The sequence below is a fragment of the Acartia tonsa genome, chromosome 10, assembly GCF_053477335.1.
Source record: "Acartia tonsa isolate MP-2025a chromosome 10, ASM5347733v1, whole genome shotgun sequence".
Lineage (NCBI taxonomy): Eukaryota > Metazoa > Arthropoda > Copepoda > Calanoida > Acartiidae > Acartia > Acartia tonsa.
The window spans coordinates 17,239,180-17,265,784 of record NC_137269.1 but is presented as its reverse complement, the minus strand read 5'-3'; the positions used below and the strand labels follow the sequence as shown (position 1 = coordinate 17,265,784).

The following is a 26,605-nucleotide window of genomic DNA, read 5'->3' as shown; positions in this document are numbered from 1 at the left end:
TATGAATATAGCAGGAAAATTGTTTTTGTTTCATAATCCTAAATTTAATAACAAAAAAGTTATAAAGAAAATAAAATTAAAACATAATGATTTTTTCTTCTAAAAAGCTTAATTAACCCCCTATTAAATTATTGAGATGTCAGAAAAGTAGGCGGAGCAACTGTCATAATTAATCCTTTTCTCAAATAAGGGTTAATAAATAACCTAAAATTTGCAAACAATCAATTCATTCAGTAGTATTTTTTGCCATTAAAAATTTATATTTTTTGGTGGAATAAAAAAGAAATAATTAGTTAACTTGTTTTTCTTTGTGTCTCATTATTCAGTTACCAGAAAAACATAATATAACCATCCAAAAAATAAGAGAAACAAAAAAATTATTTTTCTCAGTCACTTTTTCAAAACTTTAGCTCTAAAAATCTCCGGTGTTAATGGAGGTAAAAAAAATATTTTTATATCTACTTATGTGGAATACTATGGAGAACAAGGACATATGCATTTTTTTATAATTCATTGAGAAATAAGGGCTGCAGATGCTTAAAAATACTTTTTTGAGGGTCATGCTGTAGATTTAAAACCATAGATGGCCAAGCAGACAATAATCCATCCATCAGCTTAATTTCTAGTATTCAAAGATCTTGATACGTTTAGTCACTTCTTTATTGAACCCATAATTCGAGTGACGAAATTTTTCTAAACTTTATCGAAGTAATTCAATTGTTCATAGTTGACATATTATACCTATGGATGAAAGAAAACTAAAAGCTGTTCCAAAGGGGGGGGGGGGGGTTTAATGCAACCATCTCGTAATCAATGTATAAATGGCACTTAGAATTCGAATTTTGATCTGAAACTTTGCATGAGTAAAACTTGGTAGGTCTATTTTCCCTAAATCGAACAAAAAGTTGGAAAAGTAACGGCTGGCAGCTGGCGGCTCAGCCGTTTAGCCGTTTTTTGCCTATTTTCAGGGCAAATTCATCATTAATTACGTAGGAATCGACTTTTTAAAACATTTTTTGGTTTCAAATCAAGTTAAATCATAGCAATAACCATTTTTTAAGTTTCTAGTTCCAGCTGCTAAACGGCTGGAAGCAGTCAAGAGTATGAAGAGTAGATAGGGCTTGTGACATGTCTAGGGTTAGGTTTTTATGGGTGCTGAGCCCAAAAATGCTACCAAAAATAGTGGCGGCCCATCCATATGGCAGCTGGGTAACAGCTGCAGCTCAGCTGAGAGCGGCCAAGAGTAGAATGAATAGATAAAGCTTGTGACGTGTCTAGGGGTAGGTTTTTAGGGGCGGTGAGCTCAAAAACACTACCAAAATTAGTGGCCACCCATCCATATGGCAGCTGGGTAACAGCCGCAGCTCACCTTGGAGCGGCAAAGAGTAGAATGAGTAGATAGGGCTTGTGAGGTGTCTAGGAGTAGGTTTTTATGGGTTCTGAGCTTAAATATACCACCAAAAAATGGTGACAGCCCATCATTATGGAAGCTGGGTAACAGCTGCAGCTCAGCTGGGAGCGGCCAGGAGTAGAATGAGTAGATAGGGCTTGTGACGTGTCTAGGGGTAGGTTTTTAGGGGTGCTGAACTCAAAAACACTACCAAAAATAGTGGCCACCCATCCATATGGCAGCTGGGTAACGACCGCAGCTCACCTTGGAGCGGCCAAGAGTAGAATGAGTAGATAGGGCTTGTGACATGTCAAGGGTTAGGTTTTAATGGGTGCTGAGCTCAAAAATGCTACCAAAAATATTGGCTGCCCATCCATATGGCAGCTGGGTAACGGCCGCAGCCCAGCTAGGAGGGGCCAAGAGTAGAATGAGTAGAAGGGGCTTGTGACGTGTCTAGGGGTAGACTTTTAGGGTTGCTTAGCTCAAAATACTACCAAAAAGGGTTGCCGTCCATCCATATGGCTTCTGGGTAACAGCTGCAGCTCAGCTGGTAGTGGCCAAAAGTAGATGAGTAGATAGGGCTTCTGATGTGTTTAGGGGTAGGTTTTAATGGGTGCTGAGCACAAAAATACTACTAAAATTAGTGCCGGCCCATCCATATGGCAGCTGGGTAATGGCCACAGCTAAGCTGTTAGCCGTTTTTTTTATGAGGATATCAAAAAATTGATTATTTCAGTGGAATTAAACTTCTCCCAATTAACATTAAAACTTTTTCATGGACATAATACTAATAACTCTTTTTCAATTACTTGATTTCACTGTTATAAGAGCTGAAAACTACCAAAAACGGCTGAGAACAGCTAGGGGTAGGTTTTTACGGGTGTTGAGCTAAAAAATACTACCAATAAAAGTGGGGGCCCATTCATATGAAAGCTGGGTAACAGTTACAGCTGAGCAGCAGCCGTTACCCTGCTGCCATATGGATGGGCCTTTCTATTTTTGGGAGTATTAATGAGCTTGGCACCTACAAAAACTTACACCTCCTTGACACATCACAAGCTATGCCTTAAACCTGTACTTTTATTTGTTGGTAACTGTACTCAGCCAATTTAAGCTGTTTAACAGCTATATTAATAAATTGATAAGGTGTTGTTATTAATAATATAAAATGACAATTGAAGAAGTGTATTCATACTGAAATGTACAACATTTGGTTATACTTCAATATTTTTGGTAGTGTTTTTGAGCTAGCACCCATAAAAACCTAATAAAAAAAAACGAGCCATGATATCTACTCATTCTACTCTTGGCTGCTCCCAGCTAAGCTGCAGCTGTGTTACCCAGCTGCCATATGGATGGGCTGCCACTATTTTTGGTAGTGTTTTTGAGCTCAGCACCCATAAAAACCTACCCCTAGACACGTCACAAGCCCTATCTACTCATTCTACTCTTAACCGCTCCCAGCTGAGCTTCAGCTGTTACCCAGCTGCAATATAGATGGGCTGCCACTATTTTTGGTAGTATTTTTGAGCTCAGCACCCATAAAAACCTACCCCTAGACACCTCAAAAGCTCTATGTACTCATTCCACTCGTGGCCGCTCGCAGCTGAGCTGCAGCTGTTACCCAGCTGCCATATGGATGGGCCGCCACTATTTTTGGTAGTATTTTTGAGCTTAGCACTCATAAAAACCTACCCCTAGACACCTCACAAGCTCTATGTACTCATTCTACTCTTGGCCGCTCCCAGCTGAGCTGCAGCTGTTACCCAGCTGCCATATGGATGGGCCGCCACTATTTTTGGTAGCATTTTTGAGCTCATTACCCATAAAAACCTACCCCTAGACATGTCACAAGCCCTATCTACTCTTCGTACTCTTGGCGGCTCACAGCCGTTTTCAGCCGGTTCTAGCCGTTTAGCAGCTGGTACTAGAAACTTAAAAAATGATTATTGCTATGATTTAACATGAATTAAACCAAAAATATGTTTTAAAAAGTTTATTTCTACGTAATTAATGATGAATTTGCCCTGAAAATAGGCAAAAAACGGCTAAACGGCTGAGCCGCCAGCTGCCAGCCGTTACTTTTCCAACTTTTTGTTCAATTTAGGGAAAATAGACCTACCAAGGATTACTCATGCAAAATTTCAGATCGAAATTCATATTCTAAGTGCCATTTATACATTGATTACGAGATGGTTGCATTAACCCCCCCCCCCCCCCTTTGTGGACTTCTTTCTAAAACCAATAATGAGGTCGGCTTGTTTCCTTTCTGTGTTATTTTTTTAGAACAAAAATGTAGGCGGATTTTTATCTATAGTCTTTGTTTCTTTCGCCAATTGAATTAAAATATGTATTTCTATTGTCCAATTAAGGTATTAGTCATCTAGACTTGTATATTTATTTTTAGGTGGATATATATTTGCTGGAGTAAAAGATACCTTGCACATCATAAAATCTACAGATGTGGAAGCACAGGTTAGTCGATATCATTTTTATAATTTGGAACCATTTATGTGGGAAAAAAGTGTGTTAAAATTGTTATGAAATATTTGATTTGGCCGTTTTTAAGCGATACCTAAACAAAATAGTTTTAGTGTTGTATATCTTATTCGCGCTTCCATCTTGCAAAAAGGGCCTTCGTATTCTTTTTCTTATTGAGTTTTTCTTTTATACTATCATCTATTGTACATTTCCTTTCTTCACTTATAATTCTCCTTACATTTATTTTAAACAACCGACACAGTACAGTTTTTACACATTACTTCACTTTGTCTGTCCGTCCATCAGTCAGTCCGTAACGTCCGTAATTTTCTCGTTTGCTCTTAAACATAGACAGCTTATTTTTTTAGTTCAGATTCCTATAGCATATTCGAATCTACTCTATAGATTGATTTGTCTGGCTGCTGTCGTTGATGCTTAAAAAGACGCCTTGTTTTTTAATGTTTCCTGATTTTCTATGAGAGTTTGCTTATTCTCTTTCTTTGTTGTCTTTGTTATGACAAAAGGAACATCTTCTCTATAACTCACTTTGTCTGTTTTTCCAGTGTATGATTTTTTTCTTAGCTTCTAATGGATGTTGTCATCATTGCTTAACATTTAAAGGATTTGGAGCCTCCTATCTATGTGCATACATTCATATATTAATAATATTAAACTTGTGAATGCATTTTCTCATTTTCTTTATAACTAGGATGAGTGTTCGAAGAGCGAGCGTAATACAGAAAATACGGCAGTGCCTAGTATCAAAGTTCAGCTACCGGCAGACATTATTCATGTTGGTATAAGGTAGGAACAATCTAAATGGCGCCTTTAAAACACGCGATACACATGCTCGTGTTGTCGGGGAGGTGATGGGTTCGAATCTATGACCAAACATCATTAGCTTATTGTTGCTTAAATGTATCTTAGGTTCAAAATAAAAAAAGTACTTTTTGAGAATGTATTTTTAATAGTTACACATTGTTATGTTGAATTTGACAAGTTTATGATAAGAGTTATTTTATTTTGTTTAAATTTTTGATAGGCTCGCTTCCTTTTTTATCTATAATATGTACAAAAGGCTGCACCTTAACTTCTTGGGGAAATGGATCCGAAAGCGTAGGGAAGGACAGAAAATAGCATACAACCATCCCAAGGTTGAAATCTAAAAATAAAATTGCACCCCTCACACAAAAAAATAAACATGTGGGGGAGTTTTTCCACCCCCTCTTTGAATGAAGCCACAATTGGATTTAATAGTCCCCTTCATTTTGTACCTAAAATCTAGGCAACCAAACTTACATATATTATTAGTTGTGATTGCCTGATGGTGAGTGTAGTGGTGCAGCTGCCTATATTCCCTATGCTATACCTGTTTGATACCAGGGGAATTCTGGAACAAGATAAACCTTTTGCTGAAGGTAAGTTGAAAAGTAGATAGGGTATTTCAATTTTCTTGCAATTTTATGTAAGATTTTCTGTCTTTATTATCTGATAGATACTTAATAGCTTAAAGGGGTTTAGGTTGATATTTTTTTTTTTTTTTATATTTATGCACATATTTTCATTTTAATTGTAGATATTCAAATATAATTCTAACGTCATGATAAAAATATTTAATCTAGGGTTTCTCAATGATTTAGACAAAAAAAATGCATTTGTCAACAATATAAAAATCAGTGTAGAAAATGACTTTTTGGCTTAATGTATAACAATGGATGTAGAATATGCGTGGATATTCTGACAGGGGAAAAATTGTCATCAATTTAGCTTGCTCCCTTTCATTTATTGTTCAGTAGGAAGGGAGGGGATGGAGTAAAAGGTGGTGGGTGGGGAAAATAGTTATTTTACCCTGCTGGAAGTTTCACTTCATTAGAGAACATGAAAAATCTAGTGTAAGATGTAAGTAATAATAATTTCATTTATACAACCTTATCTAAAAGAAACTATGATTTTTGTTATTTTATTAATAAGGATTGCTTAATCTTGTTTAGTATGTTTGAATACAACATTATCTGGAGTAACTGTGAGCCAAGTCCAGTGGAATCCAGCTATCAATAATATTCTTACTGTTACTTTTGGTGATGGGAGTCTTGCTTTGTATACAATAAAGGTATGAAAGAGTTATTTTTATCACAGTTTTAAAAAACAGTAAACAGTCACGTAGCTGACAAAGCAGTCTTTAGAATCTTACAATTTTGATACCTATCTTATTCTCTATTGGGAGTAAAGCCTTAGGGAGATTTTCAACCTTTATTAAATAATCTTAAAGAATCTTATTTTAGCTTTCATAACTTAAGACTGTGGAAGGGGGGAATTAATGTATTTTTTCTTAAGGTACATAAAGGATCATCTATTACCATTAATCTAAATATTTCAAGGATGATGGAACAGTTGACTGCCTGACCCTGCCGCCAGCTATTGGCATAGTGTCAGTGTCCTGGTCCCCTAAGGGCAAACAGCTGGCCACTGTGAAACGGGATGGAACCATCACCCAATATAAACCTGATCTCAAGGCAAGTTTTATCCATTTAAAACTAAAAATTATTTTTTGATAATATTGAAGCTGCAATAAAAGTTTAAATAGTGTCCCTTAAATACCATCACACAAAAACACTTGTGGGAGAAATAATCTGGTTTGTTATTTATAACGAAACCAAATAGTTTTATTATTATAATCTTAGACTATTCTTTATGCTATTGATATATTACTATCAGTTTGGAAGCACATCTACTGACAGATTCGAATCTTTTGTAATTGTATGATACTGCTGCGTTACTACAAATTATCCTAAAATGTCCTAGTTTTAAAAAAGGGAGCCGGATGTGCCACTTTTTGAAACCAAAAGTAAAACGTGCATGATCTCAGCCCATTAAAGAGTTACAACTCTAAAATTCTGCACTGCAGTTGCTTTTGTGGTAAACAATATGGAACTGTGAAGAAACGGCGGCGGAACCGCCAAAAACCGCCGTTTCCCGCCGAATTTTTTTTTTGCCTTTTCTCGCCATAATAGACAATTTTCAATCATCTAAGATAAGCTTTTTATCATAAAAATTTCGCATATATTTTCACTTGCCACTTGTAAGATTTAAATTTTTTAAATTTTTTTAATATTGACATGTTTGAAATATTTTAAGTGTCACGTGAAAATATAAGGGAAATTTTTATGAGAAAAAAAGTTTATCTCAGATGATTGAGAACTGTCTAATTTGGCAAAAAAAATCGGCGGTTTTCGGCGGGAGCGGCGGTTCCGCCGCCGTTTTTTCACAGTTCCATATTGTTCTCCACAAAAGCAACTGCTGTGCAGAATTTTAGAGCTGTAACTCTTTTATGGGCTGAGATCATGCACGTTTTTCTTTTGGTTTCAAAAAGTTGCACATCCGTCTCACCCCTTTGTATCTTTGATTCTAATTTACAAATGTTTAGGAAGCTAAAACGTACCAAATTGGAATGGAGCCCGTGTCAATTTTTTGGATCTCAACGTATGAATTTCTAGTCGGGTGTCTGGTAAGTAATATTTAATACTAAATGACCGCGCCCGTTAATAACACTGAGGGGATTTGCCTTAACCTTTGATTTTGTTCCAGTTTTAAATAAATATTTTGTCTAAGGTTGATAATTTTTGCCTAGGTAAATTACTTGTAAAAAATTATTAACTGCAATAGGTAGGGACGGGGTTGGGGTATAACAATATTTCACAGTGACAATAATAAAGGTTTTTTTTTAAAAGAATTGAAAAAATATTGTAGAGGTAAAGTGGGTTGAATAATATTTTTATAAGGAGGGTTAAACATGAACTTCCCTTCATTAAAAATGAAAAAAGCTTTATCTAGAATCAATCTAACACTGAAATGCAGATACAGAGCTGAAAAATTTTCATTTTACAGGATAAAGAAAATGAAGACAGACCCGGCCTTTGGTTGGTTAAAGGAAGTAAGGAAGGGGCAGTACAACTTTCTTTCTATGATGATATCTGCTACTCTATGGGTGAGTAAAATAAAAGCTTTGTTCTTTATAAACTAAGGTCATTCTAAAGAAAAATTATGGACGACTTCTCTTGGGAGGACGGGATGGATAAGGGTACCCTCCTTTAAAGAAAATAAAAATCTTCCCGGGCACTTTAAAAAGCTTTCCAAATTGGTCCAGCGGTAAACAAGATGTTTATCTAGACTTAGTTTCTGATGATACATCTATTAATAGTAATACTAAATTCTGTTTGCTATCGCACAAGAGGAGAATCTTCCATGAAACTAACAATTGAATATTACTTTATAGATGTATTAATTATTACCTTTTTTAGGTGAAAGTCGTGCAAAACGTTTTGACAGTCTTATGCTACCAGAGTGGAATTACGTTGTAGGTAATTACTTTCATTTTTTAGGCAATTTAGTAACAGTTTCAAATGTAGTAAACAAATCTGATTTCTTATGATAAGCAGTACAAGCAGGAACAATGGACTAGGATTCAATTCTTACTAAACAATTGTAAGTGAAAGTCCCCCCCCCCCCCTTTCTTACCCACTTCCCTTTAGTTACACTATATTTAATTTTCAGCAATTTCAAATGGAAATAATTGGCTGTACACTGGGTACAAGAAACACTTTTGCTTTTGTGTTTAAGTCTTAATATTTATATGACTTCAACATATTTCTGCTATATAATAATAAACTTGTCTTCGTAGTGTAGTACAATATCTATCTGAAATTATTCTATTCTTTTCCATCTAATATAATATTAGTAAGCAATTTCAGCGCTATAAATGGACACAATTTTACTTGTTTAAGTATGTTCTGCCAACAGTATGGAACTTGCTATGTTAGCTAAGAATAACGATGATTGGACTGTTGGAATCTTGGATGATGCGGGCCGGGCGGAATTACCATTACCTAAGGTAGATAAATAATAAGTTAAACAGATATCCTTTAGTTCAGTCAAATAAACAGATTGGACTACCTTAATAAAAAAATTTGATGCAACCATCTCGTAATCAATGTATGAATCGAAAAAAAAGTTGAAAAAGTAACGGCTCGGGCTCAGCCGTTTAGTCGTTTTTTGGCTATTTTTAGGGCAAATCTGTCATAAATTACGTAGGAATCAAATTTTTAAATCATATTTTTGCTTTAAATCATATGAAATGATACAAAAAAACTTATTTAGATTTCTAGTACCAGCAACTACCGGCTAGAAACGTTTGAAAACGTTTTGGAGCAGCAAAGAGTATTATGTTGAGATAGGTTTCGTGATGATTTGCCTTGAAAATAGCCTAAAAATGGCTAAACGGCTGAGCCGCCAGCCGTTAGCCTTTACTTTTCCAACTTTTTGTTCGATTCAGGGAAAATATACCTACCAAGGATTACTTCCAGATCGAAATTCGAATTCCAAGTGCCATTTATACATTGATTACGAGATTTAATAACCCCCTCCCCCCCATAATATGTCAATGTTTACTGAGTTGTTGTTTAGTTGTTGTTACAACAGTTTTGAAACTTGCATTTTTTATCGGAGCTTACTCAATAATACCTAACCCTGCTCCGAATGTGGCTGGTTTATTTCATTAATCCACTATAAGAACTAAAACCCAACTCTTAAGTGATTTAAGTATATTTGAAGTATCTATGGCCTAGTAATTGCTGTAACAAAGCTTCGTAACCACTAAACTACTCCACAAATTAACAACATCAATTCATTGTAGGAATAATAGATAGTAATATATTGATTTACGTGAAAGATTATTTGAATTAGGGATGGCAATCCGTCAAATTTTTGGACCGGATTCGGATTCTTACAAGAATCCGTCCAAAAAATGCCGCGAATTCCTGATTCTTATTTTTGGCGGATTCCGGATTCTAGCAATATTTTAAAAGGCTTTTTAAAAAAAAATTAATTCACTTCCGAGAATCGAACCAGATTTTAGAAGAAATTATATATAATAATGATAATCTTTGCCTTCAAAAGAGGGGAGTTGAAAGAAAAAAACTCAAGACGCTAATTTTAGCCTACCAATTAAGAATCCGAATCAGCTATTAAAAAACGGATTCCGGATTCGGATTCTAAAATTGACCAAAAATTGGGCGGATTCGGATACTGATTGCCAACCCAAATTTGAATAGGTATTAGTATTCAATATGGAAATTAACTGCGGGTTAAAATAGATATATATATAGTCAAAGAAAGAGAGATATCCCGCTGGTATGGCACTAAATTTCACCGCCCAACGCCCCACAAAAATTGGCGAGGAAAATGAGGAAGTTTTCCCCTTGCTGCATGTCCTAACTTCAGATGGTAAGAAAGAAAAATAAATTTAATCACTTATAAAAGTACATACAATCTATAATACAAAGTAGAATGATGTCTGTCTGTCTGTTTGTCCGTCCGTCTGTCTGTCTGTGTCGTCTGTCAGTCCGTCCTTTAAGATCTCGGTAATCACTGAACCAATCGGATTCTACTCTTCAGGGAATACACCTACTGGTCCTGTGTTGGTTTTAGGCTATTTTCTTGGGGATTGGACACCCCCCCCCCCCAAAAAAAAAAAAAAAAAAAAAATCCCCCCCATTTTTTTTGTAGAGGATTTCCTTGGTCCTTTTACGAATTTTGCTAAACATTTTTTTTTATAACCTTTTTGGGCAAAGCCCCTAGAGGCTAGGGGCGAAGCCGCTAGTAGGAAAAAAAATGGAACGTTTCTGCGAACGGATTTTTAGTCCAATTTTTTAATTTCTTCAAATACTTTATCGTTTATACATTATACAAGTTACTTCCGAAATAGACGCCTGATTCTAAGAAATGTATAAAGTGGTATACTAAGAAAAGTACCTAATAAAGTTTCTCAGAGGCTTTGACAGTTAGAGGTGGGATTTTTTAGTGTAGATTCCCCTAATTATGGAGCATATTCGACCTTTAAATATCATTGTTGGCTTTATTACGCGACACTTAACCAAAACTTTATTAAAAATCTTTTATAATGCTGTGCCTGCTCTACTTAATAACATAATTGGCCTTGTTAGAAAATAATTAATAATGATTTGATATTACTAGGCACATTAGTATCATATTCTTGTGTGAATACAAAACCTGGAGCCCAGGATCTGTGTCCAGATACTGCTCAGAAACCTCTCACTCAGGCAAGATACTTTCTTCCTTAGTTTACATACCTAATATTTATTTTATTTTATAAAGGTTATTAGGTCTGTAGCATTAAGATTTCAATAATCATTCATGCGATTGAGTTCTCCATTCCAGAGATATTTTACAAAGGGTTTGGTTTTAGGGTATTTATTTTTCTTTTATAATGAATTCTTAGGATGGTTTTATGCTATTTTATGCTCTTCCCTGCTTCCTTATTATATAAAGCTCCTAGATATTAAGGACGAACCGCTTAAAAAAAAAATAGAATTCGTTACTTTGAATGATGTTTAAAAATATAATAGAGACACATTTGCATGTGCATAATGTAGCAGTTAACAAAATTGTTTTTTTTTCAGGAAGGGCGTAGAAAGGGAGTGATTAACTACCCAGTTATTGAAAAACCTGCAGCTATCAGCAGCAACCAGCCTGGCCAAAGTAAACCCGACGGGGGCCAACCTAAACTAGGCACGGATTATTAATTCTGTATGGAAATAAGCTAAAGAATACTAAAAAATTAAGTAGGTACCTACACTGATAAGTAACAGACTCAAAACAACTTAGGAAAGTCTATTTTCTTTGTGCAGGATAAAAAGGGCATAAAAATTAAGATGCTAAAATTACAATTTAATAGTAATGATAAAGTTTCAAATAGAAAGTATTTGTATAAATCCAGTGTTACCATGTAATGCGTATTTTTGCGCTAAATAATTTGCTTTTTTTTGCTCCTCTTTAATATGTATATAATATACAAACAAACGAACAAAGTACAGAACATTACACAAAAGAATTTCACTAGTGGTTAACTATAGCATCGTATTATAGAGAGCTTTTCGCGGTTAGTAAATAAAAATTTATAACATTAACTCCAGTTTTATCATTTTTACCATGCATGATTTTTTATTATGGCTCAGAACCGGTTCTAATCCAGCCGAAATGTACACATCCTTTTTTATAGAACTAAAGCATATAATAAACGTTTAAAACTGTAGGAGGTGGATCTCAGCCGGTTCAGTTCGCCTCAGGTATATTTAATCCTGGAGCTGCCTTCAGCCAGTCTACTCCCATGAAACCTCCTGAACCGATCGCAGGTACAAGTTTTTTACCTAATCATAATTTGAATCAAGTTTAACTTCAAAACTTCCTATTTTTATGTTATTATGTAAATGTTCTAATGTTTTGTTTCAACGTATCCTTATATAAAAGTAGCAGGATTGCTGTCTGTCTGTGTGTGTGTAGCGAAGGATCTCTCTAAATACTCAACTGAGATGGTTCTTTACAATAGAGCTTCTCATAAGTCCAGGATGAGGTGCCTCCACTTTCTTGAAGAGTAATCGCCCCTAGAAATAAGTCACATAAGTGACCATTTTTAAAAAATAATGTAAGTACCTATTGGATTGATTTCTTGTATATTTATGGAAAGAGATAAACTTAAACCAAAGTTGAAAGGTTTTTTCGGTCAATAATAAAACTGAACCTTTTTTTTAGGTAAACCAGGAGGCATTTTATCAGCCCTCGGTGGGTCTAACACTACGGGTGGTATTTTTGGTGGGGCCAGCACAACAGATAAGACAGCAGGAGGTGACGGTTCATCAACGCTGGCCTCTGGTGGTTTTCTCTCAGGTGTGTTAATAACAGGGGTGTATATTCTACATGGGATCCCCTGCTCAGGGGGGGGGGGAATAAAAAATAAGTGGTTGAGGGGAAAAAAATGTGAAAATTAAGAAAACTGAAAACATTTTTTCCATTCCCCCCCCCCCCCCCCCCCCCTCCTTGGTGAAAAAAACAAAAAAAATGTGTGGTAGGAGGGATAAAATAAATAAAATATAGAGTTCTTTAAATATTTTTCCATTTCCCCCCCTTCTTGGTGAGAAAAAACTAGGGGGAAAAAAATAAAAAAAATTGTAGCAGGGGAAAAAAAATAAATCTTGTGCAGAATATACACCCCTGGTTTATAACTCTCGAAAAAAAGTACTTAATAGTTTTGATCAATGAAATCGGACAAGGTGTTATATTTTTTTATTTCTTTAAGGTCTTGGGGGTGCAAAAACTGGGGGCTTTGGTGGGTTTGGTACCCAAACTGGCAGTACCCCTGCATCCGGAGGACTCTCATCTCTTGCAGGAGGATTTGGAGGCCAAACTGGAGGCACTCTGCCCAACTTTGGAGGTACTGCAGCCACAGGGGCTACTTCTGGTTTTAGTTTTTCCAGTAAAACTACAGGTAACTTGTTTTCTCCTTATAAAACTACCAGGGGTGTATAATATATATTCTGCTCAAGATTTTTTTTTCTCCCTGCTACAAATTTTTTTATTTCCCCCCCCCCCTAGTTTTTTCTCACCAAGAAGGGGGGAATATTGAAAAATATTTAAAGAACTCTATATTTTTTTTTTTATCCCTCCTACCACACATTTTTTTTTTTTCACCAAGGAGGGGGGGGGAAATGGAAAAAATGTTTTCAGTTTTCTTAATTTTTACATTTTTTCCCCTCCAACCACTTATTCCCCCCCCCCCCCTGAGCAGGGGATCCCATGTAGAATATACACCCCTGAAAACTATTATAACTAAATGTTTAATGTTTATTTAATCTTGTTGAATATCGATACATGTAATACCTATTGATTTTGGAAAACAGTGACATCCTTTTTTATACCATATGATATACCTGTATGTTTGAGCATTTAAAGAAAAAATATAATCGGAACACGTTTTTCTTATATTCTATATTAAGATATTTTGATCACACAATACTTTGATAAAACTACGTATATTTAAATTTCTATGGTTACTAGGTATTTTTTATCTCATATTATCCTTGTTTTACTAAATACCTATTAACATTGATGTTATTCTGTTCTTCTAGATGCTCCATCCAAGACAGAGGATACCAAGGCTCCAGCTTTATTTAGTGGAAGTACAAGTACAGAACCCGTTGAGTCCAAACTACCAGCCTACCCAAAGGATCCAAGTCCCCCAGCTGTTGCTATCACAAAGGTAATGTCATTTATGTGGTCTAAATTGCATTAAAAAGTTGAGATTGGGTGGATTGTAAAGTAGAAGAACTACATCATATTTCTTAGATCAATATTGCTTGAAGATTAATTGTAAAAATCTATAAGTTCAAAATAAAAGTTACCTAATACTTGAATTCAACAACATATGATATTTTTGTCAGTTTATTTATTTCTCTATATTTGACAGACACCTGTTATAAAGGCCAAAAACAGTTAACAATGCAGCTTTCACTTTCTCTCATTCGTATGTAAAAAAAAAGTATTTTGGAGTTACTAATTCGTTTTTGAATGGAGCACAAATACAGAATATTTCCTATAAAGTCTGTCTGCAGCTAAATTACTAAAAAGCAAGTTGGAAAATATATTTTGATCTCAGGAACCAACAACGGAGAGAAGTACAAAGCAAGATGAAGCAACTAATAGAAAGTTGAAATACCAGATTGACCAAGAATACACAGAATTTGAAAACAAAATGGCCGACCTAAGAAAATCGATTCAAGCCTTTAACATACACATTGGCACGAAGGTAAGAAATCTTACAGTTAGAATAATCTTGGCTTATTTAGGAAGGGAGGGAACAAAGGCAATATTTTTACGAATAAATATAATCTCCTTTGCCCTATCCCTGGATCAAATGTCCTAAGATTAAAGTATATTTTCTTTACAGGTTACTAGTTTTTCAATAAAATTGATGTTTTGCTTCATGATTGTTTTGTCATGATCCTTATTCAAAATAATGAATATTGAATAACAGTAATCTGATTAAATCCCAAGTAAATCGCACAATTTAGATTCATTCTAAGCGTAGGCTGAACTGAAATATGGAATAAATAGGTAATTTTGCTAAGTTTACCTTTTTTAATTTCACTAAAATTTTTTGGTTTTCAAAATGGTTACGCCAAACTTTATATGATAAAAGATTAACCATTGAACACAAATATATAAGGTAAATTTTTCTAATGCAATTATATTAGGACGGTTTTTAACACTGCCCCCTCCCCTCTCAAAAAAAACATATTAAGACCAAAATTGGTCGGTATTTGTAGTTGGACTTTTTCCAAGATCTTAATGAACACTCATATCAATTTACAAATGACTTCTAGAGGGCCTGAAATTAAATATTTTGTATAATTTACCTATACTTTATCCAATACAGAAGCCATATTTATGTTATCACTTGTAGTTTATACTAAAACCACAAAGTGAAAGATTAAAGTGATGCAAAATAAAAACATGATTTTATAAGAATTATTTGGTTTTAATTACATTACAATAATTTATAACCTATGTATGTGTGTGTGTGTGTGTGTAGTCATAGTTTCTTAGTGTTAGGACCTAAGTAGTCATGGAGTAGGATGAGACACTTGTATGCTAGCACCAGGGCCAGCTCAAGGTCCACGCTCAAGTACGAGTACTTGTCACGCTGTCTCAAGGGTCCTACTCATTATGACCTCACCCTCGCCGAATATGGCAGGTGTCCCAATTTAAATCACCGTAATGAATGACGCTCTCCACAGAGGAGCTTAGGTAAGGGTTGCACTGATATTATGTACGAGACTATTGGGTATCTAAACTACCTAATTGTCACCCTTCTTACACAACCAAGGTGAAGTTGCGTGAATGAATTACGACTGAGAAATTTGAGTTACCACATGGGGACTCGAACTCTTACCACCGTAACTCAGTGCGTTACCACTGAACTACGACGCCCCTATGTATGATAGTTATTTATTGATATAAAAATTGTTTAGTCTCTGACATCTATGAGGATTGGAAATATTATATAATAAAAACTTTTAAGCATTTGGAAAATAGGCGTTTTTGGTGTACCATTTCCACCAATTAAGAAAAATTAATCAACGGGCCTTCATTTAAATGGTTTTTGAAACCTCTTTAGTTTTGGCTTCAAAAGTTTGTATTTTCGTGACTGTCTGTCAAACGAAAGTTTGAGGTTTGGTGGTATTTTCTTTTAAAACAGGTCGTAATAATAGAACATTATTTGTAGGAAGAAAAAGTTGATCTTGTAACCCGAACAGATGCTCTGAAAAGATTTGCTAAAGAAGTTATGGATACAACTGCTTGTCAGGCAAATGAGGTCAAGGAAATTAAGTTAGAAGGTATTTTCATTTTTATAATGTAAAGAAACAATAATATGTTTAAAGGCTAAGCTAAAAATATTTAATGTGCAGTGTACAAGTCCCGCTTGGTACTAAATTTCTAACGTTGATTTAGTGAACAGGCTCATCATCTAATTTTAGAAAATGATATGGGGAAATCCGATAAAAGGCAGTGTTTTCGATAAAGAATACCTAGATATAAGATAGTCAGATTTTTTATTTGGACCTCTTGACACTTCAAGATAGTTGAACAGTATCAGTTTATTATGTCTGGCGTGATAAGTTGGATTTATAATAAGGTTTTATCCAGGATCTTCAGGAATAAGACAATGGAGGATAAATTGACGTATACATCTCTACTTATGATAAGTAAAATTACACCCATTTGTAGATTACAATTGTTGGTTGAAAAACATAGACTTTGTTAGCAGGGTTTCGGATCCGGATCCGCAAGGATCCGCATATTTTCGAGTCCAAGGATCCGGATCCGCAAAAAAATGCGGATCCGGATCCTTGGACTCAAAAAAATGCGGGAAAAAATGGAAAAATCTACCTAAATTTATATAAAATCTCAGACATTCTCTTGATGAGAGCCAATCTTTAAGGTTTAGGGTCAGACTTGAAAATTAAAAGTATTTTTGACTTCGAATTAAAGAAAAAATATTTTGAAAAGTTTGGTGATTTTATTTTTATTGTCAAGGATCCGGAACCGGATCCGGATCCGCAAAAAATCAATGCGGATCCGAAACCCTGTTTGTTAGTTTGGTCAACCCAATCAAGATTTCATTAGAGTTCAAAGAGTTTATAAAACTCTAGAACAAATATAATTTTCTTTTTAATGTCCAATCCCTCCCCGGGTTTTATATACAAGTGTGATATCCCTCTATCTTTCTAGTTGCTGAAACGGCTACCTGGCAGGAAGAGGCGAAGGCCAGAAGCAAAGAATCTGGAGGCTCCAGCTACGCCAGGATCATGAGATCAAGACCTTTGGATCCAAGGTTCGTCATATTTTATATAAAAGTTGATTATAACCTCTTTGCACGATTAACAATGTTGTCCTAATTAATAAGGTAAAACTTGAATAAATGTTTAATATACTTTGATAACTATTGTTCGTGTTACTTAAAGATATTTTAGCGGTCAAGTGATGGACGAGCATACCCTTGTTGTAGTGTTGTTATTTTTTAGTTCTCTATCAGCCCTGTTAAATATTTAGGATCATAGAAACTAGAAAGAAAACGAAGTAGCGGGTTTCGTCGTATTTTAATAGTAGTGTTTCTTCTATTTCTAGCCCATGCGTGGGGCTCTAACCTTCCGGGGCCTATTTCATAACCACCTGGGGGCAATCATTGACATTTAAGATAACCTAACAAAAGCTACTGTGAAAATACGACGAAACCCGTTACTTCGGTTTCTTTCCATGATCCAACATTTCTATTATGTGAAGGTGCCAACGCAAGATGAAAGAAATCAACTCAATCTACAACTACATAGAACTCCAGTTAGACGAGGCAAACAATAAACTTGATATTGAATGGGAGGAGGGCAAAGCCCAGGAAATTAATTTTGACTTGATCATAAAGTGTAATTTTCCAGTATCGCTTCGAAACCGAGTAATATCCGGTGTATTTAAACTGGTTCTCAGACATACTGAAAAATTATGTATAGCATCGTATTATATTAAGTTTTCTACGAATTTAAAAATGTACATTCGTAAGATTAAAACCAGTTTTTAAGTCTGTGCTTTCGGCATCTCGGGGCCAAATAACTTGGTTTGAATCTTATAATTTTTTTACGTTCGCGGAAAGTATAATGATCCATTATAAAGAATATATTCTTTCTGAAGTTGTAAAATAAGGTGCTAATGATGTCAAAAAAGAAAATAATACAACTTTTGAAAATTTCTGTATACTGGTGAAAAGTAAGAGGCAAAATATTTCTCCTATCTTTTACGTACTAAGGGAGGAGTAGGTTGCGCTAAAAATCCGTAAAGGTGTGAGTTTTAAGGCTTAAAAATAGTAGAACGATAATATAAAACTCACAACCTTTACGGATTTTTAGCGCAAACTCCTCCCTTATTAAAAATCTTTTTTCCTTTAAATTAAAAAAATGGCAAATTGTATGTAATGATTTGATTATGGTACTGTTTATAAATAGATCAAAATTGGTGATATAACAGGCTCGACAAGAGTTGGCGGGTTTGTCAGCTGAACAACTCTTCACTGCCCTCCTTAATAATCATAAGATTGTAGAGGCGCAAAGAAAACGCGTTGATAGACTTTTACAGGTACTTATATCCAGCTTATACCAACAACAAAATTAATTCGAAAGAAAATCACGAAACATTTTGAGGGCAACATTTATTGGGATTGGCGACCTTTTTATCTGCCCCCTAAATATTATCTTAGATTTATTTCGCTTGTTGGCTATGCATTATTCCTGACTTTTATCTTTTGAGTAGCGCAGCTATGTTGGTTTTAAATATCTCCGACTTTATATTCTTAAAGAATGCATTTATTTTTATATCTATTGTATTTTTATGACTACATGTTATACGATAGTGATAATACTATATACATACCTATTACAGTTTATTGTTCTATAAATCAAAAATAAAATGTCGTGCGTTATTTATGGACAAAATTGTTTTAGAGTCTTTTATTTTTTTCTGTGTTTCTTTTATTTCTTGTTTTCTATAGCTAATATACTTGAATTATTTCATATAGGACATTGAGGTTTTAAAGCGCAAGAAAAGCACCCTAAAAACCCGCGATGAAGAGCAAGAAAAAAGCAGAAATCAGTCAACAGCAGAGGCGGAAATCAATGCGCTGGCCAATGCTCTCAAGGTGTTCATACAATCCTGACTTAGATATGTAATTTTAAAAAATTAGTCATTTGCATCTAACAAACAATACAATAAACATGTTTCATCCTTATATTTTATATTTGAGGTGGGTTCTTAAAAAACAAGTTTCGCTGAATCGGCTATGCAAGAAGTTATGTTTTGAAAAAAAAAATCGTCCAAAATCTTAAGAACCAACCTCAGCTCTGGAGATTTTAAAGTTTAATATCGAGAGAGAGAGATAAAGAGACATGGCTGTCAGAACAGGTGGTTTGGTGCAGGTTTGCCCGGGGGTGTACATCTTCTTCTCCTCCTCCCCGGATAGGTCCACTGCGGAAAAGCTTGCACCTTCGGACCTTGCACCTTCGGCGGGAAAAACCTTTAAAAAGAAAAGAAAACAAATTTCTAAAATATTGTCAGTATTGTACAAATACCTATCTTTTATAAAGACAAAATCCAATATATCCAACAAAACTGTAATTTCAACATTATCGCCAGTAAAAGTGAAAACACCCATACAGGTAAAAAAATCTTGATTTCTAATCAAACAAAGCATTTTAGAATATGACCATATATAAGGGAGTCATTTTTTTCTCGTATTTTACGAAAACTTGGGTGCTATGGTTTAGTCAAATGTTCTTATTGAGTCAAGCTGTTCTGGCGTTATCCTCTTAAAAAAATTTTTTACAATTTTTTTCAATTTTGTACCCCCCCCCCCCCCCCCCCACCCCCGACTACCGACGAACAACTATGTTAGGTTAGGTTTTAGGCTAGGGAGCCGAGCACTGCGGCTAGGCAGGCAAGGGGGCCGAGCGCTGCGGCTAGGCAGGCAAGGGGGCCGAGTGCTGCGGCTAGGGGGCCGAGTGCTGCGGCCAGAGTTCATAGTTCGCTGTCGGGGTGGGGGGGGGGGGGGGGGTGGTACTCAAATTTTCAATATTGAAAAAAAAATTTCTAATAGGATAATACCGCTGTTCTTTATTTAACCATTTCATATATATACCTAAATTAGTCATAGTTAGGAACAGTTTGACTTAATGACTAAACCCCAACACCCAAGTTTACGGAATATACGCTAAAAAATACCCTCTTTTAATGCCATTAAAAACTTCGAAAATTTTGTGAGAAATAATTTTGTGTATTATTTCCATCACTCAGTTTTAATTTTACCTAGTAATGAAACAAATCTAAACTTACTATATTATTTTCATAATAGAACACATTCAAACTAAAAAAAGGGTCAGTTTTTCACGTAATTCTGGTAAGTGTTGGGTTGTAGTCAAATGCTCTTATTTTAAATGAAACTGTTCTTAATTATGGACCATTTTATGTATATATATTTGGATATAATTAAGAACACTTTGACCTAATCAACGCATTTGTAAAAACCCAACACCTAACTTATTACGCGAAAAAAATACCTTTTTAATTGTAAACTAAAAAATATTTTTTACTTTAACTCTAAAATATCCTATTCGCTTTTAAAAATAACAACACAAAATTATTCAGTCTCCCCAGAAGTTGGTAAAATCTCCGGTGAAGTTATTAAGTGCTGAGAAGGATTCAAGTCTGCGGAAAAGATTGGAGTCGAGAAAGATTATGGTTGTTAAACCAATCAAACATCAGGAATAAATCCTTAATGATCATTATCAAAGCTATGTACAAAAAGGAGAAAGAAAAAGAGGCAATTCTTACGAAACTTGAAAGTTAGCACAAAAATCTTAACCTGTAATCGGATGATTTGCAACATTCAGTTCACGTATTAAATGCGAATTTCTTGCAGATTTTAAAACTTGTTATCAATAAATTATCCATGTATACTATTGGAAGATTTTAGAATTAAAATGTTGTTTTTGAAGCGCTTTTTTGGTTTAATTGTTCATTTTTACACAGAATTAAGGATAAATGTTGATCAAGAGTCCTGCCCGTGTATTGACGTCTCCCCCACCTCCCATAGCCTCGTCAGCTAACACTACTTTGTCATCCAAGGTTATGCTTAATCAGGTATACTTAATTTGATCAATTCTAATTTAATTATATGTTTTAAGAAAAGAAATATTGGTTCATAAAATATCGTATGTTATACCTAACATATACATTGACATATACAAACATTAGAATGATAGGTGAATTTTAAATAAATAATGTAGCAAACGGCAAAAAATTCTTTTTATTTGATACTAAGGGTATCCGCATGTTACAAGGGATAACAAAATGGAAACTAAAGGAATATACTAAGAAACCAAAAAAACTTACTTTATTATTCAGGTACGACAGGCAGAACATAGCTCTAAAGCTGCCGAAGAAAAAGCCCAACAGTTGAAAAAGAGCATTGAAACAGCGGCCCAACAAGCGAAAACGGCTTCTCACCAGAAAACCCTGCAGTTTGATGCTATTACGCCAGTTAAGGTATAAAAAATCAATATAGTATGCAAATGCATACAAAGGGGGGAGGCGGCGGATGTTCCACTTTTTGAAACCAAAAGTAAAACGTGCATGATCTCAGCCCATAAAAGAATTACAGCTCTAAAATTCGGCACAACAGTGAGTTGCTTTTGTGGAGAAAAATTTGGAACTGTGAAAAAACGGCGGCTTAACCGCCGCTCCTGCCGAAAACCGCCTGTTAATTACCATAAAATGGGCTATTTGGAAATGCTCGTACCTAATTGATCATAGAGCAGCTGCACTGCATAAACTCTGACATATTCTAGGCATTGTTATTATACTGAAACAATTGTAGAAACATATTTAAAACCTCATAGGATTCTTTATATATGAAAATATAAAATACACAGATTAAAATGCGAACTTATTTTATTGGAAACATATTAATAGATTCATATTATTACTATTAAATCAGCAACATAACTATGACAATAAAATAAGATTCTTGGTTCACAGTAGGATGGAAGAGTGGGACTTGGGCCAACACAACAGTAGACCTGTAATAGTATATATTCTAATACTACTCTTACTTCCTCTTCTTGTCCTTCTTCTTTTGTCTCCTTTCTTTCTTAGAAAGCTTGAGATTTTCTAACTCTTCCTCCAGGCTGAGCTTGTCGTGATATAACGCATCCTTCACCTTGAACAGCCGGTCATACAAAGCATCCTGCCATCTCTCGTTCTCACGCAGCCTCTTTACTTCCAATTTTAATTTGTTAACTTCTAATTCACCTTCTCCTTCTTGCTTTTCACGGAGTAGATCAAGCTGAAGTTTCAGGGTTTCTACCTCCACCCTTAAACCAGTGACCTCCGCGCATTTGTCCTTATACAGAGACGAAATGCGGCCGGTTACCCTGCTCACTTCACGCTCGCGCTGGTAGTTGTCACATGTCCTCCCTGACTTCATCACCTGGTGGAGCAAACGTTCCAAACAACCATTTGACATCGGGCTTCTCCCTCCTCGCGGCATTGCGCCTGAAACTACCTAATCCGCGTGGTTGCGACTCAATGTCCTGTGGGATGTCCTCCTGGGGTTACCTTTCCTGCTCGAGCTCCGTGCGCGGCGTCCTCTAAACAAGCGGCGAGACTTGAGTAGACGGACCATGTACTCATCCTCCGCCCATTCCCGGGTCATGGACAGCGGCAATGGCATGGGCAACGGGATCAGGTTGCGCTGCTTCGGCCTGCGTTTGTGTATGTACGCATGCTTATGGTGCATCTCCAGCCATCCTAGCACCTGTTGAACAGCCAGCTCCGACGGTGTTTTCCCAAGTGAGCTCTTGCTGAAGAACTCAGCATAGCATGCTGCAAAGCATGCTAACACGCCCTCTTGGGGTGACATAAAAGCTTTATGTAAGCTTAATGCCTGTTCCCCTATGGACTGCGTGTAGCTACGAATGTCATTATTTAGTTTACCAATGGTGAACCAGTGACGTTCGTAATCGGGGACAAATCGCATCATTGAAAACGTTATGCGATGCAGTCCACCCGATATTGCCGCCTCAGTGAGCGTTTTAACACACGCCATGAGGGCCTCGTTCGTCTCCTCCATGAACCACCTCATGAACACGTCCACCGAGATGCACATTGGCCTGGTCTCCTTCTCCATCCAATCCAGGGTGGCCTCGATAAACTCGTCTAATGTCTCTTCCTCGGGTACCTTGAAGAGAATGCGCGTTGAAGCATGTGGGGACTGCTCAATCTCGAAATCGCTGAGATGAACTCTCAGCGGCTCGTCCTTTCGTGCTCCCTGGCTGCTGCTCGCATCTCCCTGGTCCATGGCCTCGACCTCGCTGCGGGCTGCTTCCACTGCCTCATCGGCCCATGCGTCAGCTGACTTCAACATACTGAAATTTGAAAATTAGTCAGTATGTTTGAAAATAATGTTATTAACATTTTTACATATTTGTAAAAGTTTATTTTGTTATTGACTAAAAACAAGTATAAATATATTATCGCGGCGATATGCCAGCTTGCTACAATCATACATTCCTGGGACATATGCTTGAAAATTAAATCCCAAAAAAAACTTTGTAAAATATTTCAGTACTATGCAATCATAATTTTAATCAATTTTAAGATATCGATGCTATAAGCATTTATCGATGTGGTTCTTATTTTTTTGGTAACTATTGGTTGTGTATATCACAATTTTATTAATATGCTTGATAAAAGAATTGTTTTTCTTAATGATTGATACATGTTTTTGAGAAAAAAGATGAACGTATATGTGTCAAATGTTTAGAATTTAGATATATGCGTAAAGTTTGCGTTGATATGGAAAATGTTTTGACACAAAAAATAAAACTTTGTTCATTAATGAACCGGCTACAGTAAAAAATATCTGTTTAGAAAAAAATTTTGATAAAAATAGATTTTTTGAAAATAGCTACCTTGGAAGAATAAACTCCGGTGGTCTTACACAGTTAGAAAGCTCAGAAACTGATGTTTTTATCGAAATTAAACACATAACTTATTAACTTTCTGTAGATCAATCCGCCAATGATAATAAAACACGACTGGCTGAAACTTTTTCTGTTTTTCGTATATATTTTCTTGAAAAAGCGCAATGCCGCGTTATTTGTTGTTGCGGTGTTGCGTTGTAGATATGAATTTACCAATTTTTATATGTGTATTTCCGGTAATTTCAAGATACAGCTCTACTCGATATGATTTTGTTTGTTTGATAATGTCGTGTTTTAATTACGATGAATAATTTTTGTATAAGGATTTAAAGTGACTTGGAGATTAACAAAAAAAATTACTTATTTTTGAATAAAAATGGTTATTTTCTTTAATGTGTGGTTTGTAAAACATGAAAAATAGTTTCAATGAACGATTTTTGTTAAAGGGAGTGTGAACGTAAAAATTTCTCATCTGATTATCAAATCTTAACATTTCACATTTCACATTTCACTACACTGATCAACCAAAAACGTCCTATTAACAAAAATATCCAGGAATAATGCCTTAATTTTATGGTATTTAGAGAGGGAAAAGGGAAAAAACAGGGAAAATCTGAATGTTTTTGTTTCTTATAATGTTTGTAGGGATATTTAACTTGTCATATATAGTTGAAACAATTTACTTACTGTTAAGGATTTATTTTATGCTATAAAATTGCCAATTAGTTTTTTTATAACGTAGTAATTAGGTAATAAAGACATATTTTAAATTCGTATTATTGACAAAAAAATACCTCACTGTCTAGAAAGGGTTGAATCTCATAGGTTATTTAAAAGAATAATATCCTTTTTTATTGTGTTGGACAATAAATAACCCACTTTGGAGAATTAGTTTTCACTTTTATCAGACTGTTTATAAAGAAATATTGCGTCTTTATTATTTACAAATTTGTAATTAAAGGTGGGCGAGAGATGGGCCATCTGAAGTTATTTGGATAATAATAAAAAACCTGTTTCTGGCTTTGTTATTGTATTTGGGTTTCATTAAAAAATATTGCTTTTTTTATCAATTTCTAAGTAACTATACATTGGTTTAAAGCAAGGATTATGTAAAAAGTCAGCTTAACTGTTAGGAAAAGTCAAGAACTATGTGAAAAAGTTTAATTTTAGCTATAATGGGAGAAAAAAGCAATTTAATGCACATTTTATATAATACGGAAAATTTCTTCCTTTCCCTGTACCTTATAAAAATCGTCGGAAAAAGCCGTTTTTTAAGCAAACAAAAGCGCGTTTTGCTCTATCTGTGAGATATTATGAATGAGATAATGTTAAGATTTGATATTAAGATGAGAAAAATTTACGTTCACAGTCCCTTTAAGTAACAGTTGTTTAATTTTTGAAAAGAAAGTTTTTGTAAAGAAAGAAAAAAAATTGGTGATCTTGGGGATCTCTGAAACCATGGTTTCAGGAAATTTTGAAAATAATGTTTTTCTCTTTAGTTTTGGATAGCTCTGATGTATTCAGGGTTGATCTTTCCTGCTTGCAAAATAACCATGAATTTTCTGGGGTTTACTCCCCTCTTTGTCAAGATGTCTGCGGCTTGCAGATCTCCTGGCACCCAAACCAGTTTCCTGATCTCCTTGTTCTCCAGCCACTGTTTGACCATGCCTATCTCTCTGCGCAGTCTGCGCTTGCCTACGTCTGTGGCACTGTGGATGCTGGTATATGCATCTTTGTTGTCAATGATGGCTGTTATGGGGAAATCCATTTTCTCTCCAAGCACCTCTTTCAGAGCCCATCTGGTGGCTATGGCAGCGTCAATGCCTGTGGTGAGACTTATTGTTTCAGCTGCCAGTGTAGAGTTTGTGACTCTTTGAATTTTGTTGGCTTTCCATTCCAATGGAGCACAGTCTCCAGTTTCGGGATTTACCAGAAACATGATGTATCCCTGTGCACTATCTACTCCATCATTGAGATTGCCAAAGCTGGCATCTGTGAAAACCCAGATCTCAGCTTTCTCAAGATCTTTGAGACCTGAAACTCTTACTCTGGAGATATCTTTCATCTTGCCAAGAGTCTTTCTTGCAGCTTTGAGATCAGCTACAGGTTCACCCTGCATTTTTGTTGATGCTTCAATCAACTCGAATGCTAGGTCTGGTCTTGTGGCTCTTACTGTCCAGTTTATTGCACCTGTCATTTGTCTGATCAGAGTCAGTTCCTCTGGTGTCATCTTGTCTGTGGTTTGACTGAGCCTTTTTGCTTCAATCTTGGGCACAGTGATGCCTTCAACATATTTGTCTTGATCCAGGTTGATTCCATTCTCATCTTGTTTCAACATGAATCCAGTGTACATGAAGTTGTTTGTTTCAGATTTGCCTATCTTGAAAGCACTCAGTACTTTGTTCAGTACCACTTCATTGAAGAATTTGGTGCCACAATGAATGAAATCATCCACATGAATACCAATCAGTCCTTCCAATTCTCCTTTGTCATTTGTCAAGAAGAATAGTCCAGAGTCATAGATTGATTTCTTGAATCCTAACTTCTCCAGATTGTGTTTCACCTTCTCATACCACTTCTTACTTGCATCTCTCAGTCCATACAAACACTTTCTCAATCTCCACAGCTTCTTTTTTAGCTTCGCCTCCTTTGGAGGTTTCACCAGGACTATCCTGTCTAGCTTATTTCCTTGAATAAAAGCTGATTTGACATCACTTGCACTGATGTTCCATTTGTTTGTTGCAGCAATCGCTAAAATGATTCTGAGTGTGTGCTTGTGCATTGTTGGAGATTCTTTTGGTAC

General features: G+C 35.5%; 1 protein-coding gene across 1 annotated transcript in view; it reads left to right on the top strand.

Moving 5' to 3' along the window:
• Nup214 (nuclear pore complex protein Nup214) overlaps window positions 1-26,605 on the top strand; it is a 44,421-nt gene that overhangs the window by 827 nt on the left and 16,989 nt on the right. The window contains exons 3-28 of the mRNA XM_080173831.1: window positions 3,798-3,865; window positions 4,581-4,675; window positions 5,183-5,289; window positions 5,863-5,981; window positions 6,250-6,384; window positions 7,296-7,376; window positions 7,757-7,856; window positions 8,170-8,229; window positions 8,653-8,759; window positions 10,033-10,150; window positions 10,901-10,986; window positions 11,347-11,455; window positions 11,980-12,078; window positions 12,476-12,610; window positions 13,020-13,208; window positions 13,849-13,979; window positions 14,376-14,525; window positions 16,005-16,116; window positions 17,012-17,114; window positions 17,564-17,673; window positions 18,297-18,403; window positions 18,843-18,962; window positions 19,408-19,479; window positions 20,465-20,581; window positions 20,873-20,959; window positions 21,224-21,364. Of these exons, the coding sequence (XP_080029957.1) occupies window positions 3,798-3,865; window positions 4,581-4,675; window positions 5,183-5,289; window positions 5,863-5,981; window positions 6,250-6,384; window positions 7,296-7,376; window positions 7,757-7,856; window positions 8,170-8,229; window positions 8,653-8,759; window positions 10,033-10,150; window positions 10,901-10,986; window positions 11,347-11,455; window positions 11,980-12,078; window positions 12,476-12,610; window positions 13,020-13,208; window positions 13,849-13,979; window positions 14,376-14,525; window positions 16,005-16,116; window positions 17,012-17,114; window positions 17,564-17,673; window positions 18,297-18,403; window positions 18,843-18,962; window positions 19,408-19,479; window positions 20,465-20,581; window positions 20,873-20,959; window positions 21,224-21,364 (2,858 nt within the window). The remainder of the gene's footprint in view (window positions 1-3,797; window positions 3,866-4,580; window positions 4,676-5,182; window positions 5,290-5,862; window positions 5,982-6,249; window positions 6,385-7,295; window positions 7,377-7,756; window positions 7,857-8,169; window positions 8,230-8,652; window positions 8,760-10,032; window positions 10,151-10,900; window positions 10,987-11,346; window positions 11,456-11,979; window positions 12,079-12,475; window positions 12,611-13,019; window positions 13,209-13,848; window positions 13,980-14,375; window positions 14,526-16,004; window positions 16,117-17,011; window positions 17,115-17,563; window positions 17,674-18,296; window positions 18,404-18,842; window positions 18,963-19,407; window positions 19,480-20,464; window positions 20,582-20,872; window positions 20,960-21,223; window positions 21,365-26,605) is intronic.